Source organism: Petromyzon marinus, chromosome 73 (genome assembly GCF_048934315.1).
Source record: "Petromyzon marinus isolate PM22_M1 ecotype Great Lakes invasive population chromosome 73, UKy_Petmar_22M1.pri1.0, whole genome shotgun sequence".
Taxonomy (NCBI): Eukaryota; Metazoa; Chordata; class Hyperoartia; order Petromyzontiformes; family Petromyzontidae; genus Petromyzon; species Petromyzon marinus.
The window spans coordinates 7,238,086-7,258,002 of record NC_133739.1 but is presented as its reverse complement, the minus strand read 5'-3'; the positions used below and the strand labels follow the sequence as shown (position 1 = coordinate 7,258,002).

Sequence of the window (19,917 nt, the reverse complement as noted above, 5' to 3'; positions counted from 1 at the left end):
CCAGACGAGGTAGTCAACATCTCAGCATGGAACCCACGACCTCCCGCGTACCAGGCAAGGTAGTCAACATCTCAGCATTGAACCCACGACCTCCCGCATACCAAGCGAGATAGTCAACATCTCAACATGGAACCCACGACCTCCTGTGTACCAGGCGAGGTAGTCAACATCTCAGCATAGAACCCATGACCTCCTGTACACCAGGCGAGGTAGTCAACATCGCAACATTCAACTCACGACCTCCCGCGTACCAGGCGAGGTAGTCAACGTCTCAACATGGAACCCACGACCTCCCGTACACCAAGCGAGGTAGTCAACATCTCAGCATGGAACCCACGACCTCCCGTACACCAGGCGAGGTAGTCAACATCTCAGCATGGAACCCACGACTTCCTGGGTACCAGGCGAGGTAGTCAACGTCTCAGCGTGGAACCCACGACCTCCTGTGTACCAGGCGAGGTAGTCAACATCTCAACATGGAACCCACGACCTCCCGCGTACCTAGCGAGGTAGTCAACATCTCAGCATGGAACCCACGACCTCCTGTACACCAGGCCAGGTAGTCAACATCTCAGCGTCGAACCCACGACCTCCTGTGTACCAGGCGAGGTAGTCAACATCTCAGCATAAAACCCACGTCTTCCTGCGTATCAGGCGAGGTAGTCAACATCTCACCATGGAACCCACGACCTCCTGTACACCAGGCGAGGTAGTCAACATCTCAGCGTGGAACCCACGACCTCCTGTACACCAGGCGAGGTAGTCAACGTCTCAGCATGGAATCCACGACCTCCTGCGTACCAGGCGAGGTTGTCAACATCTCAACATGGAACCCACCACCTCCTGTGTACCAGGCGAGGTAGTCAACATCTCAACGTGAAACCCACGACCTCCCACGCACCAGGCGAGGTAGTCAACATCTCAGCATGGAACCCACAACCTCCTGCCTACCAGGCGAGGTAGTCAACATCTCAGCATGCAAACCACGACCTCCTGTGTACCAGGCGAGGTAGTCAACATCTCAGCATTGAACCCATGACCTCCTGTGCACCAGGCGAGGTAGTCAACATCTCAGCATGGAACCCACGACCTCCTGTGCACCAAGCGAGGTAGTCAACATCTCAGCATGGAACCCACGACCTCCTGTACACCAGGCGGGGTAGTCAACATCTCAGCATTAAACTCACGACCTCCTGTACACCAGGCGAGGTAGTTAACATCTCAGCATGGAACCCACAACCTCCTGTGAACCAGGCGAGGTAGTCAACGTCTCACCATGGAACCCACGACCTCCTGTGTACCAGGCGAGGTAGTCAGCATCTCAGCGTGGAACCCACGACCTCCTGTGTACCAGGCGAGGTAGTCAACATCTCAGCGTGGAACCCACGACCTCCGGTACACCAGCCGAGGTAGTTAACATCTCAGCATGGAATCCACGACCTCCTGCGTACCAGGCGAGGTAGTCAACATCTCAGCATGGGACCCACGACCTCCTGTACACCAGGCGACGTTGTCAACATCTCAGCATGGAACCCACGACCTCCCGCGTACCATGCGAGGTAGTCAACATCTCAACATGGAACCCACGACTTCCTGTGTACCAGGCGAGGTAGTCAACATCTCAGCATGGAACCCACGACCTCCTGTGTACCAGGCGAGGTAGTCAACGTTTCAGCATGGAACCCACGACCTCCTGGGTACCAGGCGAGGTAGTCAACGTCTCAGCATCCAACTCACGACCTCCTGTGCACCAGGCGAGGTAGTCAACATCTCAGCATTAAACCCACGACCTCCTGTACACCATGCGAGGTAGTTAACATCTCAGCATGGAACCCACGACCTCCTGTGTAACAGGCGAGGTAGTCAACATCTCAACATAGAACCCACGACCTCCTGTGTACCAGGCGAGGTAGTCAACATCTCAACATGGAACCCACGACCTCCTGTGTACCAGGCGAGGTAGTCAACATCGCAACATTCAACTCACGACCTCCCGCGTACCAGCCGAGGTAGTCAACGTCTCAGCATGGAACCCACGACCTCCTGCGTACCAGGCGAGGTAGTCAACATCGCAGCATGGAACCCACGACCTCCTGTACACCAGGCGAGGTAGTCAACGTCTCAGCATGGAACCCACGACCTCCTGCGTACCAGGCGAGGTAGTCAACATCGCAGCATGGAACCCACGACCTCCTGTACACCAGGCGAGGTAGTCAACATCTCAGCATGGAACCCACGACTTCCTGGGTACCAGGCGAGGTAGTCAACGTCTCAGCGTGGAACCCACGACCTCCTGTGTACCACGCGAGGTAGTCAACATCTCAGCATGGAACCCACGACTTCCTGGGTACTAGGCGAGGTAGTCAACATCTCAGCATGGAACCCACAACCTCCTGTACACCAGGCCAGGTAGTCAACATCTCAGCGTGGAACCCACGACCTCCTGTGTACCATGCGAGGTAGTCAACATCTCAACATGGAACCCACGACCTCCTGTGCACCAGACGAGTTAGTCAACATCTCAGCGTCGAACCCACGACCTCCTGTGTACCAGGCGAGGTAGTCAACATCTCAGCATAAAACCCACGACTTCCTGCGTATCAGGCGAGGTATTCAACATCTCACCATGGAACCCACGACCTCCTGTACACCAGGCGAGGTAGTCAACATCTCAGCGTGGAACCCACGACCTCCTGTACACCAGGCGAGGTAGTCAACATCTCAGCATAGAACCCATGATGTCCTGTGCATCAGGCGAGGTAGTCAACGTCTCAGCGTGGAACCCACGACCTCCTGTACACCAGGCGAGGTAGTCAACATCTCAGCATGGAAGCCACGACCTCCTGCGTACCAGGCGACGTTGTCAACATCTCAACATGGAACCCACAATCTCCCGTACCAGGCGAGGTAGTCAACTTCTCAGCATGCAACCCACGACCTCCCGCGTACCAGGCGAGGTAGTCAACATCTCAACATGGAACCCACCACCTCCTGTGTACCAGGTGAGGTAGTCAACATTTCAGCATGCAACCCACGACCTCTTGTGTTCCAGGCGAGGTAGTCAACATCTCAGCATGGAACCCACGACCTCCTGTGTACCAGGCGAGGTAGTCAACGTTTCAGCATGGAACCCACGACCTCCTGGGTACCAGGCGAGGTAGTCAACGTCTCAGCATCCAACTCACGACCTCCTGTGCACCAGGCGAGGTAGTCAACATCTCAGCATTAAACCCACGACCTCCTGTACACCATGCGAGGTAGTCAACATCTCAGCATGGAACCCACGACCTCCTGTGTAACAGGCGAGGTAGTCAACATCTCAACATAGAACCCACGACCTCCTGTGTACCAGGCGAGGTAGTCAACATCTCAACATGGAACCCACGACCTCCTGTGTACCAGGCGAGGTAGTCAACATCGCAACATTCAACTCACGACCTCCCGCGTACCAGCCGAGGTAGTCAACGTCTCAGCATGGAACCCATGACCTCCTGCGTACCAGGCGAGGTAGTCAACATCGCAGCATGGAACCCACGACCTCCTGTACACCAGGCGAGGTAGTCAACGTCTCAGCATGGAACCCACGACCTCCTGCGTACCAGGCGAGGTAGTCAACATCGCAGCATGGAACCCACGACCTCCTGTACACCAGGCGAGGTAGTCAACATCTCAGCATGGAACCCACGACTTCCTGGGTACTAGGCGAGGTAGTCAACATCTCAGCATGGAACCCACAACCTCCTGTACACCAGGCCAGGTAGTCAACATCTCAGCGTGGAACCCACGACCTCCTGTGTACCAGGCGAGGTAGTCAACATCTCAACATGGAACCCACGACCTCCTGTGCACCAGGCGAGTTAGTCAACATCTCAGCGTCGAACCCACGACCTCCTGTGTACCAGGCGAGGTAGTCAACATCTCAGCATAAAACCCACGACTTCCTGCGTATCAGGCGAGGTATTCAACATCTCACCATGGAACCCACGACCTCCTGTACACCAGACGAGGTAGTCAACATCTCAGCGTGGAACCCACGACCTCCTGTACACCAGGCGAGGTAGTCAACATCTCAGCATAGAACCCATGATGTCCTGTGCATCAGGCGAGGTAGTCAACGTCTCAGCGTGGAACCCACGACCTCCTGTACACCAGGCGAGGTAGTCAACATCTCAGCATGGAAGCCACGACCTCCTGCGTACCAGGCGAGGTTGTCAACATCTCAACATGGAACCCACAATCTCCCGTACCAGGCGAGGTAGTCAACTTCTCAGCATGCAACCCACGACCTCCCGCGTACCAGGCGAGGTAGTCAACATCTCAACATGGAACCCACCACCTCCTGTGTACCAGGTGAGGTAGTCAACATTTCAGCATGCAACCCACGACCTCTTGTGTTCCAGGCGAGGTAGTCAACATCTCAACATCCAACCCACGACCTCCTGTGTACCAGGCGAGGTAGTCAGCATCTCAGCGTGGAACCCACGACCTCCTGTGTACCAGGCGAGGTAGTCAACATCTCAGCGTGGAACCCACGACCTCCGGTACACCAGCCGAGGTAGTTAATATCTCAGCATGGAATCCACGACCTCCTGCGCACCAGGCGAGGTAGTCAACATCTCAGCGTGGAAGCCACGACCTCCTGCGTACCAGGCGAGGTTGTCAACATCTCAACATGGAACCCACAATCTCCCGTACCAGGCGAGGTAGTCAACTTCTCAGCATGCAACCCACGACCTCCCGCGTACCAGGCGAGGTAGTCAACATCTCAACATGGAACCCACCACCTCCTGTGTACCAGGCGAGGTAGTCAACATCTCAGCGTGGAACCCACGACCTCCGGTACACCAGCCGAGGTAGTTAATATCTCAGCATGGAATCCACGACCTCCTGCGCACCAGGCGAGGTAGTCAACATCTCAGCATGGAAGCCACGACCTCCTGCGTACCAGGCGAGGTTGTCAACATCTCAACATGGAACCCACAATCTCCCGTACCAGGCGAGGTAGTCAACTTCTCAGCATGCAACCCACGACCTCCCGCGTACCAGGCGAGGTAGTCAACATCTCAACATGGAACCCACCACCTCCTGTGTACCAGGTGAGGTAGTCAACATTTCAGCATGCAACCCACAACCTCTTGTGTTCCAGGCGAGGTAGTCAACATCTCAACATCCAACCCACGACCTCCTGTGTACCAGGCGAGGTAGTCAGCATCTCAGCGTGGAACCCACGACCTCCTGTGTACCAGGCGAGGTAGTCAACATCTCAGCGTGGAACCCACGACCTCCTGTGTACCATGCGAGGTAGTCAACATCTCAACATGGAACCCACGACCTCCTGTGCACCAGACGAGTTAGTCAACATCTCAGCGTCGAACCCACGACCTCCTGTGTACCAGGCGAGGTAGTCAACATCTCAGCATAAAACCCACGACTTCCTGCGTATCAGGCGAGGTATTCAACATCTCACCATGGAACCCACGACCTCCTGTACACCAGGCGAGGTAGTCAACATCTCAGCGTGGAACCCACGACCTCCTGTACACCAGGCGAGGTAGTCAACATCTCAGCATAGAACCCATGATGTCCTGTGCATCAGGCGAGGTAGTCAACGTCTCAGCGTGGAACCCACGACCTCCTGTACACCAGGCGAGGTAGTCAACATCTCAGCATGGAAGCCACGACCTCCTGCGTACCAGGCGACGTTGTCAACATCTCAACATGGAACCCACAATCTCCCGTACCAGGCGAGGTAGTCAACTTCTCAGCATGCAACCCACGACCTCCCGCGTACCAGGCGAGGTAGTCAACATCTCAACATGGAACCCACGACCTCTTGTGTTCCAGGCGAGGTAGTCAACATCTCAGCATGGAACCCACGACCTCCTGTGTACCAGGCGAGGTAGTCAACGTTTCAGCATGGAACCCACGACCTCCTGGGTACCAGGCGAGGTAGTCAACGTCTCAGCATCCAACTCACGACCTCCTGTGCACCAGGCGAGGTAGTCAACATCTCAGCATTAAACCCACGACCTCCTGTACACCATGCGAGGTAGTCAACATCTCAGCATGGAACCCACGACCTCCTGTGTAACAGGCGAGGTAGTCAACATCTCAACATAGAACCCACGACCTCCTGTGTACCAGGCGAGGTAGTCAACATCTCAACATGGAACCCACGACCTCCTGTGTACCAGGCGAGGTAGTCAACATCGCAACATTCAACTCACGACCTCCCGCGTACCAGCCGAGGTAGTCAACGTCTCAGCATGGAACCCATGACCTCCTGCGTACCAGGCGAGGTAGTCAACATCGCAGCATGGAACCCACGACCTCCTGTACACCAGGCGAGGTAGTCAACGTCTCAGCATGGAACCCACGACCTCCTGCGTACCAGGCGAGGTAGTCAACATCGCAGCATGGAACCCACGACCTCCTGTACACCAGGCGAGGTAGTCAACATCTCAGCATGGAACCCACGACTTCCTGGGTACTAGGCGAGGTAGTCAACATCTCAGCATGGAACCCACAACCTCCTGTACACCAGGCCAGGTAGTCAACATCTCAGCGTGGAACCCACGACCTCCTGTGTACCAGGCGAGGTAGTCAACATCTCAACATGGAACCCACGACCTCCTGTGCACCAGGCGAGTTAGTCAACATCTCAGCGTCGAACCCACGACCTCCTGTGTACCAGGCGAGGTAGTCAACATCTCAGCATAAAACCCACGACTTCCTGCGTATCAGGCGAGGTATTCAACATCTCACCATGGAACCCACGACCTCCTGTACACCAGACGAGGTAGTCAACATCTCAGCGTGGAACCCACGACCTCCTGTACACCAGGCGAGGTAGTCAACATCTCAGCATAGAACCCATGATGTCCTGTGCATCAGGCGAGGTAGTCAACGTCTCAGCGTGGAACCCACGACCTCCTGTACACCAGGCGAGGTAGTCAACATCTCAGCATGGAAGCCACGACCTCCTGCGTACCAGGCGAGGTTGTCAACATCTCAACATGGAACCCACAATCTCCCGTACCAGGCGAGGTAGTCAACTTCTCAGCATGCAACCCACGACCTCCCGCGTACCAGGCGAGGTAGTCAACATCTCAACATGGAACCCACCACCTCCTGTGTACCAGGTGAGGTAGTCAACATTTCAGCATGCAACCCACGACCTCTTGTGTTCCAGGCGAGGTAGTCAACATCTCAACATCCAACCCACGACCTCCTGTGTACCAGGCGAGGTAGTCAGCATCTCAGCGTGGAACCCACGACCTCCTGTGTACCAGGCGAGGTAGTCAACATCTCAGCGTGGAACCCACGACCTCCGGTACACCAGCCGAGGTAGTTAATATCTCAGCATGGAATCCACGACCTCCTGCGCACCAGGCGAGGTAGTCAACATCTCAGCGTGCAAGCCACGACCTCCTGCGTACCAGGCGAGGTTGTCAACATCTCAACATGGAACCCACAATCTCCCGTACCAGGCGAGGTAGTCAACTTCTCAGCATGCAACCCACGACCTCCCGTGTACCAGGCGAGGTAGTCAACATCTCAACATGGAACCCACCACCTCCTGTGTACCAGGCGAGGTAGTCAACATCTCAGCGTGGAACCCACGACCTCCGGTACACCAGCCGAGGTAGTTAATATCTCAGCATGGAATCCACGACCTCCTGCGCACCAGGCGAGGTAGTCAACATCTCAGCATGGAAGCCACGACCTCCTGCGTACCAGGCGAGGTTGTCAACATCTCAACATGGAACCCACAATCTCCCGTACCAGGCGAGGTAGTCAACTTCTCAGCATGCAACCCACGACCTCCCGCGTACCAGGCGAGGTAGTCAACATCTCAACATGGAACCCACCACCTCCTGTGTACCAGGTGAGGTAGTCAACATTTCAGCATGCAACCCACGACCTCTTGTGTTCCAGGCGAGGTAGTCAACATCTCAACATCCAACCCACGACCTCCTGTGTACCAGGCGAGGTAGTCAGCATCTCAGCGTGGAACCCACGACCTCCTGTGTACCAGGCGAGGTAGTCAACATCTCAGCGTGGAACCCACGACCTCCGGTACACCAGCCGAGGTAGTTAATATCTCAGCATGGAATCCACGACCTCCTGCGCACCAGGCGAGGTAGTCAACATCTCAGCGTGGAACACACGACCTCAGGTACACCAGGCGAGGTAGTCAACATCTCAGCGTGGAACCCACGACCTCCTCTGTACCAGGCGAGGTAGTCAACATCTCAGCGTGGAACACACGACCTCCTGTGTACCAGGAGAGGTAGTCAACATCTCAGCGTGGAACCCACGACCTCCTGTGTACAAGGCGAGGTAACGTCTCAGCATACAACCCACGACCTCCTGTACACCAGGCGAGGTAGTTAACATCTCAACATCCAACCCACGACCTCCTGTACACCAGGTGAGGTAGTCAACATCTCAGCATAGGACCCACGACCTCATGTACACCAAGCGACGTAGTCAACATCTCAGCATGGAACCCACGACCTGCCGCGTACCATGCGAGGTAGTCAACATCTCAACATGGAACCCACGACTTCCTGCGTACTAGGCGAGGTAGTCAACATCTCAGCATGGAACCCACGACCTCCTGTGTACCAGGCGAGGTAGTCAACGTCTCAGCATGGAACCCACGACCTCCTGGGTACCAGGCGAGGTAGTCAACGTCTCAGCATCCAACTCACGACCTCCTGTGCACCAGGCGAGGTAGTCAACATCTCAGCATTAAACCCATGACCTCCTGTACACCATGCGAGGTAGTCAACATCTCAGCATGGAACCCACGACCTCCTGTGTACCAGGCGAGGTAGTCAACATCTCAGCATTGAACCCACGACCTTCTGTACACCATGTGAGGTAATCAACATCTCAGCATGGAACCCACGACCTCCTGTACACCACGCGGGGTAGTCAACATCTCAGCATTGAACCCATGACCTCCTGTACACCAGGCGAGGTAGTCAACATCTCAATATGCAACCCACGACCTCCCGCGTACCAGGCGAGGTAGTCAACATCTCAACATGGAACCCACCACCTCCTGTGTACCAGGTGAGGTAGTCAACATTTCAGCATGCAACCCACGACCTCTTGTGTTCCAGGCGAGGTAGTCAACATCTCAACATCCAACCCACGACCTCCTGTGTACCAGGCGAGGTAGTCAGCATCTCAGCGTGGAACCCACGACCTCCTGTGTACCAGGCGAGGTAGTCAACATCTCAGCGTGGAACCCACGACCTCCGGTACACCAGCCGAGGTAGTTAATATCTCAGCATGGAATCCACGACCTCCTGCGCACCAGGCGAGGTAGTCAACATCTCAGCGTGGAACCCACGACCTCAGGTACACCAGGCGAGGTAGTCAACATCTCAGCGTGGAACCCACGACCTCCTCTGTACCAGGCGAGGTAGTCAACATCTCAGCGTGGAACACACGACCTCCTGTGTACCAGGAGAGATAGTCAACATCTCAGCGTGGAACCCACGACCTCCTGTGTACCAGGCGAGGTAGTCAACGTCTCAGCATACAACCCACGACCTCCTGTACACCAGGCGAGGTAGTTAACATCTCAACATCCAACCCACGACCTCCTGTACACCAGGTGAGGTAGTCAACATCTCAGCATAGGACCCACGACCTCATGTACACCAGGCGACGTAGTCAACATCTCAGCATGGAACCCACGACCTGCCGCGTACCATGCGAGGTAGTCAACATCTCAACATGGAACCCACGACTTCCTGCGTACCAGGCGAGGTAGTCAACATCTCAGCATGGAACCCACGACCTCCTGTGTACCAGGCGAGGTAGTCAACGTCTCAGCATGGAACCCACGACCTCCTGGGTACCAGGTGAGGTAGTCAACGTCTCAGCATCCAACTCACGACCTCCTGTGCACCAGGCGAGGTAGTCAACATCTCAGCATTAAACCCATGACCTCCTGTACACCATGCGAGGTAGTCAACATCTCAGCATGGAACCCACGACCTCCTGTGTACCAGGCGAGGTAGTCAACATCTCAGCATTGAACCCACGACCTTCTGTACACCATGTGAGGTAATCAACATCTCAGCATGGAACCCACGACCTCCTGTACACCACGCGGGGTAGTCAACATCTCAGCATTGAACCCATGACCTCCTGTACACCAGGCGAGGTAGTCAACATCTCAATATGCAACCCACGACCTCCTGCGTACCGGGCGAGGTAGTCAACATCTCAACGTGGAACCCACGACCTCCTGCACACCAGGCGAGGTAGTTAACGTCTCAGCATGGAACCCACGACGTCATGTACACCAGGCGAGGTAGTCAACATCTCAGCGTGGAACCCACGACCTCTTGTGTACCAGGCGAGGTAGTTAACATCTCAGCATGAACCCACGACCTCCTGTACACCAGGTGAGGTAGTCAACATCTCAGCGTGGAACCCACGACCTCCTGTGTACCAGGCGAGGTAGTCAACATCTCCTTTGGTTCTTTCGGTAAAGTCACGTAGAATGATAATAAAATAATAAATTGATAAAATAAAATAACACAATAATATTCTCACGACGTTTCGGCCACAACACAAGCGGCCTTCATCAGGTGAAGGGGGCGAGACTGTCTGGTAGGACAGCGCTGGAGTGAAAGAGCCACGTTCAGATACGGCCTTTAAGCTGTGTGAAAGGAACAAAGCGCCTTGACAAAGGAATTAGCATATAAATTAGCATTGAAATGGCTGAATGATTAGCTTGTGACTGGTCACAGCGTGGAACACACGACCTCCTATGTACCAGGCGAGGTAGTCAACATCTCAGCGTGGAACCCACGACCTCCTGTGTACCAGGCGAGGTAGTCAACATCTCAGCATGCAACCCACGACCTCCTGTACACCAGGCGAGGTAGTCAACATCTCAGCGTGTAACCCACGACCTCCTGTACACCAGGCGAGGTAGTCAACATCTCAACGTGGAATCTACGACCTCCTGTGTACCAGGCGAGATAATCAACATCTCCGTCCGCCTACCACTGACCCCCCCCACCCCCCACCCCCCCCCCCCCCCACCTCTCCACAGGAGTCGGTGCCCCCTTGGGCGAGGGCGCTGGCCAGCGGCCCGTGGGAGCTCGTGAGCCATGTCGGCAGGGCGACCGTCCAGGGGGTCTCCCTCGGCGAGGGGGGCCGCCCCGTGGGGGGGCTGCCCCCGGGGAGGGGGGCCCTGGACTGGGTCCCGGCCTGGTCGCGCCTGAGCGACGCCTCCCTCCTTGTGGTGCTTGAGCCCCCCCAACGAGGGGGCCGCGGGCTCGCCGGGGGGGGGACTGCAGCTGCTGCGGCTTCGGCAGCGGCTTGGGACATTGCCGGCGGCGAAGGGGGCGGGGCAGAGGAGGGGGAGGAGACGATCGTCATCAACCTCAGGAGGCTGCACAACCTCAGTGAGTCGCCTATTGGACGCTGGGAGGGTGGGAGGGGCCTCAACTTGCGGTGACGTTCAGGTTGAGTTTTTGGGCAACGGGGGGCATCTCTCGGTCCCTGTGGGGTCTCAGTGGGTCTTTGTGGGTGTCTGTGGGTCTCTGTGGGTCTTTGTGGGTTTACGTGGGTCTGTATGGGTCTGTATGGGTCTCTGTGGGTTTGTGGATCTGTGTGGGTCTATGTAGGTCTCGGTGGGTCTCTGTGGGTCTTTGTGGGTGTCTGTGGGTCTCTGTGGGTCTTTGTGGGTGTCTGTGGGTCTTTGTGGGTGTCTGTGGGTCTATGCGGGTCTTTGTTGGTCTACGTGGGTCTCTGTGGGTCTCTGTGGGTCTTTGTGGGTCTACGTGGTTCTGTATGGGTCTCTGTGGGTCTCTGGGTCTCTGTGGGTCTTTGTGGGTGTCTGTGGGTCTTTGTGGGTGTCTGTGGGTCTATGTGGGTGTCTGTGGGTCTATGCAGGTCTCTGTGGGTTTGTGGGTCTGTGTGGGTCTATGTGAGTCTCGGTGGGTCTCTGTGGGTGTCTGTGGGTCTTTGTGGGTGTCTGTGGGTCTATGCGGGTCTTTGTTGGTCTACGTGGGTCTGTATAGGTCTCTGTGGGTCTCTGTGGGTCTTTGTGGGTCTACGTGGTTCTGTATGGGTCTCTGTGGGTCTCTGGGTCTCTGTGGGTCTTTGTGGGTGTCTGTGGGTCTATGTGGGTCTCTGTGGGTCTCTGTGGGTGTCTGTGGGTCTTTACAGGTCTCTGTGGGTCTCTGTGGGTCTCTGTGGGTTTGTGGATCTCTATGGGTCTCTATGGGTCTCTGTTGGTCCCTGTGGGTCTATGAGGGTTTGTGGATCTCTGTGGGTCTCTGTGGGTTTGTGGGTCTCAGTGGGTCTCTGTGGGTTTGTGGGTCTCTGTGGGTCTCTGTGGGTCTCTGTTGGTCCCTGTGGGTCTATGAGGATTTGTGGATCGCTGTAGGTCTCTGTGGGTCTCTGTGTGTCTCTGTGGATCTCTGTGGGTCTCTGTGGGGTTGTGGGTCTCTGTGTGTCTCTGTGGGTCTCTATGGGTCTCTGTGGGTATCTGTGGGTTTGTGGGTCTCTGTGGATCTCTATGGGTTTGTGGGTCTCTGTGGGTCTCTGTGGGTCTATGTGGGTCTCTCTGATTCTCTGTGGGTCTCTGTGTCTTTGTAGGTCTCTGTGTGTCTCTGTGGGTCTCTGTGTGTCTCTGTGGGTCTCTGTGGGTCTCTGTGGGTGTCTGTGGGTGTCTGTGGGTCTCTGTGGGTCTCGGTGGGTCTCTGTGGGTGTCTGTGGGTCTCTGTGGGTGTCTGTGGGTCTCTGTGGGTGTCTGTTGGTCTTTGTGGGTGTGTGTGGGTCTCTGTGGGTCTTTTTGGGTCTCTGTGGGTCTCTGTGGGTCTTTGTGGGTCTACGTGGGTTTGTATGGGTCTGTATGGATCTCTGTGGGTTTGTGGGTCTGTGTGGGTCTATGTAGGTCTCGGTGGGTCTCTGTGGGTCTTTTTTAGGTGACTATGGGTCTTTGTGGGTGTCTGTGGGTCTATGCGGGTCTCTGTGGGTTTGTGGGTCTGTGTGGGTCTCTGTGGGTCTCTGTGGGTCTCTGTGGGTGTCTGTGGTTCTCGGTGGGTCTTTGTGGGTCTCTGTGGGTCTCTGTGTGTCTCTATGGGTCTCTGTAGGTCTCTGGGTTTGTGGGTCTCTGTGGGTCTCTGTGGGTCTATGTGGGTCTCTGTGGGTCTCTGTGGGTCTCTGTAGGTTTGTGGATCTCTGTGGGTCTCTGTGGGTCTCTGTGGGTTTGTGGGTCTCTATGGGTCTCTATGGGTCTCTGTTGGTCCCTGTGGGTCTATGAGGGTTTGTGGATCTCGGTGGGTCTCTGTGGATTTCTGTGGGTCTCTGTGGGTCTATGTGGGTCTCTCTGATTCTCTGTGGGTCTCTGTGTCTTTGTAGGTCTCTGTGTGTCTCTGTGGGTCTCTGTGTGTCTCTGTGGGTCTCTGTGGGTCTATGTGGGTGTCTGTGGGTGTCTGTGGGTCTCTGTGGGTCTCGGTGGGTCTCTGTGGGTGTCTGTGGGTCTCTGTGGGTGTCTGTGGGTCTCTGTGGGTGTCTGTTGGTCTTTGTGGGTGTGTGTGGGTCTCTGTGGGTCTTTTTGGGTCTCTGTGGGTCTCTGTGGGTCTTTGTGGGTCTACGTGGGTTTGTATGGGTCTGTATGGATCTCTGTGGGTTTGTGGGTCTGTGTGGGTCTATGTAGGTCTCGGTGGGTCTCTGTGGGTCTTTTTTAGGTGACTATGGGTCTTTGTGGGTGTCTGTGGGTCTTTGCGGGTCTCTGTGGGTTTGTGGGTCTGTGTGGGTCTCCGTGGGTCTCTGTGGGTCTCTGTGGGTGTCTGTGGTTCTCGGTGGGTCTTTGTGGGTCTCTGTGGGTCTCTGTGTGTCTCTATGGGTCTCTGTAGGTCTCTGGGTTTGTGGGTCTCTGTGGGTCTCTGTGGGTCTATGTGGGTCTCTGTGGGTCTCTGTAGGTTTGTGGATCTCTGTGGGTCTCTGTGGGTCTCTGTGGGTTTGTGGGTCTCTATGGGTCTCTATGGGTCTCTGTTGGTCCCTGTGGGTCTATGAGGGTTTGTGGATCTCGGTGGGTCTCTGTGGATCTCTGTGAGTCTCTGTGGGTGTCTGTGTGTCTCTGTGGATTTCTGTGGGTCTCTGTGGGTTTGTTGGTCTCTGTGGGTTTCTGTGGGTCTCTGTGTGTCTCTGTGGATTTCTGTGGGTCTCTGTGTGTCTTTGTGGGTCTCTGTGGGTGTCTGTGGGTTTGTGGGTCTCTGTGTGTCTCTGTGGATCTCTGTGGGTGTCTGTGGGTTTGTGGGTCTCTGTGGGTCTCTGTGGGTCTCTATGGGTCTCTGTGGGTCTCTGTGGGTTTGTGGGTCTCTGTGTGTCTCTGTGGGTCTATGTGGGTCTCTGTGGGTATCTGTGGGTTTGTGGGTCTCTGTGGATCTCTATGGGTTTGTGGGTCTCTGTGGGTCTCTGTGGGTCTATGTGGGTCTCTCTGATTCTCTGTGGGTCTCTGTGTCTTTGTAGGTCTCTGTGTGTCTCTGTGGGTCTCTGTGTGTCTCTGTGGGTCTCTGTGGGTCTCTGTGGGTGTCTGTGGGTGTCTGTGGGTCTCGGTGGGTCTCTGTGGGTCTCTGTGGGTGTCTGTGGGTCTCTGTGGGTGTCTGTGGGTCTCTGTGGGTGTCTGTTGGTCTTTGTGGGTGTGTGTGGGTCTCTGTGGGTCTTTTTGGGTCTCTGTGGGTCTCTGTGGGTCTTTGTGGGTCTACGTGGGTTTGTATGGGTCTGTATGGATCTCTGTGGGTTTGTGGGTCTGTGTGGGTCTATGTAGGTCTCGGTGGGTCTCTGTGGGTCTTTTTTAGGTGACTATGGGTCTTTGTGGGTGTCTGTGGGTCTATGCGGGTCTCTGTGGGTTTGTGGGTCTGTGTGGGTCTCCGTGGGTCTCTGTGGGTCTCTGTGGGTGTCTGTGGTTCTCGGTGGGTCTTTGTGGGTCTCTGTGGGTCTCTGTGTGTCTCTATGGGTCTCTGTAGGTCTCTGGGTTTGTGGGTCTCTGTGGGTCTCTGTGGGTCTATGTGGGTCTCTGTGGGTCTCTGTAGGTTTGTGGATCTCTGTGGGTCTCTGTGGGTCTCTGTGGGTTTGTGGGTCTCTATGGGTCTCTATGGGTCTCTGTTGGTCCCTGTGGGTCTATGAGGGTTTGTGGATCTCGGTGGGTCTCTGTGGATCTCTGTGAGTCTCTGTGGGTGTCTGTGTGTCTCTGTGGATTTCTGTGGGTCTCTGTGGGTTTGTTGGTCTCTGTGGGTTTCTGTGTGTCTCTGTGGATTTCTGTGTGTCTTTGTGGGTCTCTGTGGGTGTCTGTGGGTTTGTGGGTCTCTGTGTGTCTCTGTGGATCTCTGTGGGTGTCTGTGGGTTTGTGGGTCTCTGTGGGTCTCTGTGGGTCTCTATGGGTCTCTGTGGGTCTCTGTGGGTTTGTGGGTCTCTGTGTGTCTCTGTGGGTCTATGTGGGTCTCGCTGAGTCTCTGTGGGTCTCTGTGTGTCTCTGTGGGTCTCTGTGGGTCTCTATATGGGTCTCTGTGGGTCTCTGTGTGTCTTTGTAGGTCTCTGTGTGTTTCTGTGGGTCTCTGTGCATCTCTGTGGTGTTGTGGGTCTCTGTGTGTCTCTGTGGGTCTCTGTGTGTCTCTGTGGGTGTCTGTGGGTGTCTGTGGGTCTCTGTGGGTCTCAGTGGGTCTCTGTGGGTGTCTGTGGATGTCTGTGGGTTTCTGTGGGTGTCTGTGGGTCTCTGTGGGTGTCTGTGGATGTCTGTGGGTCTCTGTGGGTGTCTGTGGATGTCTGTGGGTCTCTGTGGGTGTCTGTGGGTCTCTGTGGGTGTCTGTGGATGTCTGTGGGTCTCTGTGGGTGTCTGTGGGTCTCTATGGGTGTGTGTGGGTCTCTGTGGGTCTTTGTGGGTCTCAGTGGGTCTCTGTGGGTGTCTGTGGATGTCTGTGGGTCTCTGTGGGTGTCTGTGGATGTGTGTGGGTCTCTGTGGGTGTCTGTGGGTCTCTATGGGTGTGTGTGGGTCTCTGTGGGTCTTTGTGGGTCTCTGTGGGTCTCTGTGGGTGTCTGTGGGTCTCTGTGGGTGTCTGTGGATGTCTGTGGGTCTCTGTGGGTGTCTGTGGGTCTCTATGCGTGTGTGTGGGTCTCTGTGGGTCTTTGTGGGTCTCAGTCGGTCTCTGTGGGTGTCTGTGGATGTCTGTTGGTCTCTGTGGGTGTCTGTGGATGTCTGTGGGTCTCTGTGGGTGTCTGTGGGTCTCTATGGGTGTGTGTGGGTCTCTGTGGGTCTTTGTGGGTCTCTGTGGGTCTCTGTGGGTGTCTGTGGGGCTCTGTGGGTCTGTATGGGTCTGTATGGGTCTCTGTGGGTTTGTGGGTCTGTGTAGGTCTGTGTAGGTCTGAGTAGGTCTCGGTGGGTCTCCGTGGGTCTTTGTGGGTGTCTGTGGGTGTTTGTGGGTGTCTGTACGTCTATGCAGGTCTTTGTGGGTCTACGTGGGTCTGTATGGGTCTCTGTGGGTCTCTGTGGGTCTCTGTGGGTCTCTGTCGGTCTTTGTGGGTCTCTGTATGTCTATGTGGGTCTCTGTGGGTCTGTATGGGTCTATGTGGGTCTATGTAGGTCTCTGTGGGTCTATGTGGGTCTTTGTAGGTATCTGTGGGTCTTTGTGGGTATCTGTGGGTCTCTGTGGGTCTTTGTGGGTATCTGTGGGTCTCTGTGGGTTTTTGTGGGTCTCTGTGGGTCTGTATGGGTCTATGTGGGTCTATGTAGGGCTCTGTGGGTCTCTGTGGGTCTCTGTGGATCTGTCTGGGTCTCTGTGGGTCTCTGTGGGTCTGTCTGGGTCTCTGTGGGTCTTTGTGGGTATCTGTGGGTCTATGTGGGTCTCCGTGGGTCTTTGTGGGTGTCTGTGGGTGTTTGTGGGTGTCTGTACGTCTATGCAGGTCTTTGTGGGTCTACGTGGGTCTGTATGGGTCTCTGTGGGTCTCTGTGGGTCTCTGTGGGTCTCTGTCGGTCTTTGTGGGTCTCTGTATGTCTATGTGGGTCTCTGTGGGTCTGTATGGGTCTATGTGGGTCTATGTAGGTCTCTGTGGGTCTATGTGGATCTCTATGGGTTTGTGGGTCTCTGTGGGTCTCTGTGGGTCTATGTGGGTCTCTCTGATTCTCTGTGGGTCTCTGTGTCTTTGTAGGTCTCTGTGTGTCTCTGTGGGTCTCTGTGTGTCTCTGTGGGTCTCTGTGGGTCTCTGTGGGTGTCTGTGGGTGTCTGTGGGTCTCTGTGGGTCTCGGTGGGTCTCTGTGGGTGTCTGTGGGTCTCTGTGGGTGTCTGTGGGTCTCTGTGGGTGTGTGTGGGCCTCTGTGGGTCTTTTTGGGTCTCTGTGGGTCTCTGTGGGTCTTTGTGGATCTACGTGGGTTTGTATGGGTCTGTATGGATCTCTGTGGGTTTGTGGGTCTGTGTGGGTCTATGTAGGTCTCGGTGGGTCTCTGTGGGTCTTTTTTAGGTGACTATGGGTCTTTGTGGGTGTCTGTGGGTCTATGCGGGTCTCTGTGGGTTTGTGGGTCTGTGTGGGTCTCCGTGGGTCTCTGTGGGTGTCTGTGGTTCTCGGTGGGTCTTTGTGGGTCTCTGTGGGTCTCTGTGTGTCTCTATGGGTCTCTGTAGGTCTCTGGGTTTGTGGGTCTCTGTGGGTCTCTGTGGGTCTATGTGGGTCTCTGTGGGTCTCTGTAGGTTTGTGGATCTCTGTGGGTCTCTGTGGGTCTATGTGGGTTTGTGGGTCTCTATGGGTCTCTATGGGTCTCTGTTGGTCCCTGTGGGTCTATGAGGGTTTGTGGATCTCGGTGGGTCTCTGTGGATCTCTGTGAGTCTCTGTGGGTGTCTGTGTGTCTCTGTGGATTTCTGTGGGTCTCTGTGGGTTTGTTGGTCTCTGTGGGTTTCTGTGGGTCTCTGTGTGTCTCTGTGGATTTCTGTGGGTCTCTGTGTGTCTTTGTGGGTCTCTGTGGGTGTCTGTGGGTTTGTGGGTCTCTGTGTGTCTCTGTGGATCTCTGTGGGTCTCTGTGGGTCTCTGTGGGTCTCTATGGGTCTCTGTGGGTCTCTGTGGGTTTGTGGGTCTCTGTGTGTCTCTGTGGGTCTATGTGGGTCTCTGTGGGTATCTGTGGGTTTGTGGGTCTCTGTGGATCTCTATGGGTTTGTGGGTCTCTGTGGGTCTCTGTGGGTCTATGTGGGTCTCTCTGATTCTCTGTGGGTCTCTGTGTCTTTGTAGGTCTCTGTGTGTCTCTGTGGGTCTCTGTGTGTCTCTGTGGGTCTCTGTGGGTCTCTGTGGGTGTCTGTGGGTGTCTGTGGGTCTCTGTGGGTCTCGGTGGGTCTCTGTGGGTGTCTGTGGGTCTCTGTGGGTGTCTGTGGGTCTCTGTGGGTGTCTGTTGGTCTTTGTGGGTGTGTGTGGGTCTCTGTGGGTCTTTTTGGGTCTCTGTGAGTCTCTGTGGGTCTTTGTGGGTCTACGTGGGTTTGTATGGGTCTGTATGGATCTCTGTGGGTTTGTGGGTCTGTGTGGGTCTATGTAGGTCTCGGTGGGTCTCTGTGGGTCTTTTTTAGGTGACTATGGGTCTTTGTGGGTGTCTGTGGGTCTATGCGGGTCTCTGTGGGTTTGCGGGTCTGTGTGGGTCTCCGTGGGTCTCTGTGGGTCTCTGTGGTTCTCGGTGGGTCTTTGTGGGTCTCTGTGGGTCTCTGTGTGTCTCTATGGGTCTCTGTAGGCCTCTGGGTTTGTGGGTCTCTGTGGGTCTCTGTGGGTCTATGTGGGTCTCTGTGGGTCTCTGTAGGTTTGTGGATCTCTGTGGGTCTCTGTGGGTCTCTGTGGGTTTGTGGGTCTCTATGGGTCTCTATGGGTCTCTGTTGGTCCCTGTGGGTCTATGAGGGTTTGTGGATCTCGGTGGGTCTCTGTGGATCTCTGTGAGTCTCTGTGGGTGTCTGTGTGTCTCTGTGGATTTCTGTGGGTCTCTGTGGGTTTGTTGGTCTCTGTGGGTTTCTGTGGGTCTCTGTGTGTCTCTGTGGATTTCTGTGGGTCTCTGTGTGTCTTTGTGGGTCTCTGTGGGTGTCTGTGGGTTTGTGGGTCTCTGTGTGTCTCTGTGGATCTCTGTGGGTGTCTGTGGGTTTGTGGGTCTCTGTGGGTCTCTGTGGGTCTCTATGGGTCTCTGTGGGTCTCTGTGGGTTTGTGGGTCTCTGTGTGTCTCTGTGGGTCTATGTGGGTCTCGCTGAGTCTCTGTGGGTCTCTGTGTGTCTCTGTGGGTCTCTGTGGGTCTCTATATGGGTCTCTGTGGGTCTCTGTGTGTCTTTGTAGGTCTCTGTGTGTTTCTGTGGGTCTCTGTGCGTCTCTGTGGTGTTGTGGGTCTCTGTGTGTCTCTGTGGGTCTCTGTGTGTCTCTGTGGGTGTCTGTGGGTGTCTGTGGGTCTCTGTGGGTCTCAGTGGGTCTCTGTGGGTGTCTGTGGATGTCTGTGGGTTTCTGTGGGTGTCTGTGGGTCTCTGTGGGTGTCTGTGGATGTCTGTGGGTCTCTGTGGGTGTCTGTGGATGTCTGTGGGTCTCTGTGGGTGTCTGTGGGTCTCTGTGGGTGTCTGTGGATGTCTGTGGGTCTCTGTGGGTGTATGTGGGTCTCTATGGGTGTGTGTGGGTCTCTGTGGGTCTTTGTGGGTCTCTGTGGGTCTCTGTGGGTGTCTGTGGGTCTCTGTGGGTGTCTGTGGATGTCTGTGGGTCTCTGTGGGTGTCTGTGGGTCTCTATGGGTGTGTGTGGGTCTCTGTGGGTCTTTGTGGGTCTCAGTCGGTCTCTGTGGGTGTCTGTGGATGTCTGTTGGTCTCTGTGGGTGTCTGTGGATGTCTGTGGGTCTCTGTGGGTGTCTGTGGGTCTCTATGGGTGTGTGTGGGTCTCTGTGG

General features: G+C 55.4%; 1 protein-coding gene across 1 annotated transcript in view; it reads left to right on the top strand.

Moving 5' to 3' along the window:
* LOC116957382 (arf-GAP with Rho-GAP domain, ANK repeat and PH domain-containing protein 1-like) overlaps positions 1-19,917 on the top strand; it is an 87,215-nt gene that overhangs the window by 47,624 nt on the left and 19,674 nt on the right. Inside the window, exon 13 of the mRNA XM_032979500.2 lies at positions 11,090-11,444. Coding sequence (XP_032835391.1) covers positions 11,090-11,444 — 355 coding nt within the window. The remainder of the gene's footprint in view (positions 1-11,089; positions 11,445-19,917) is intronic.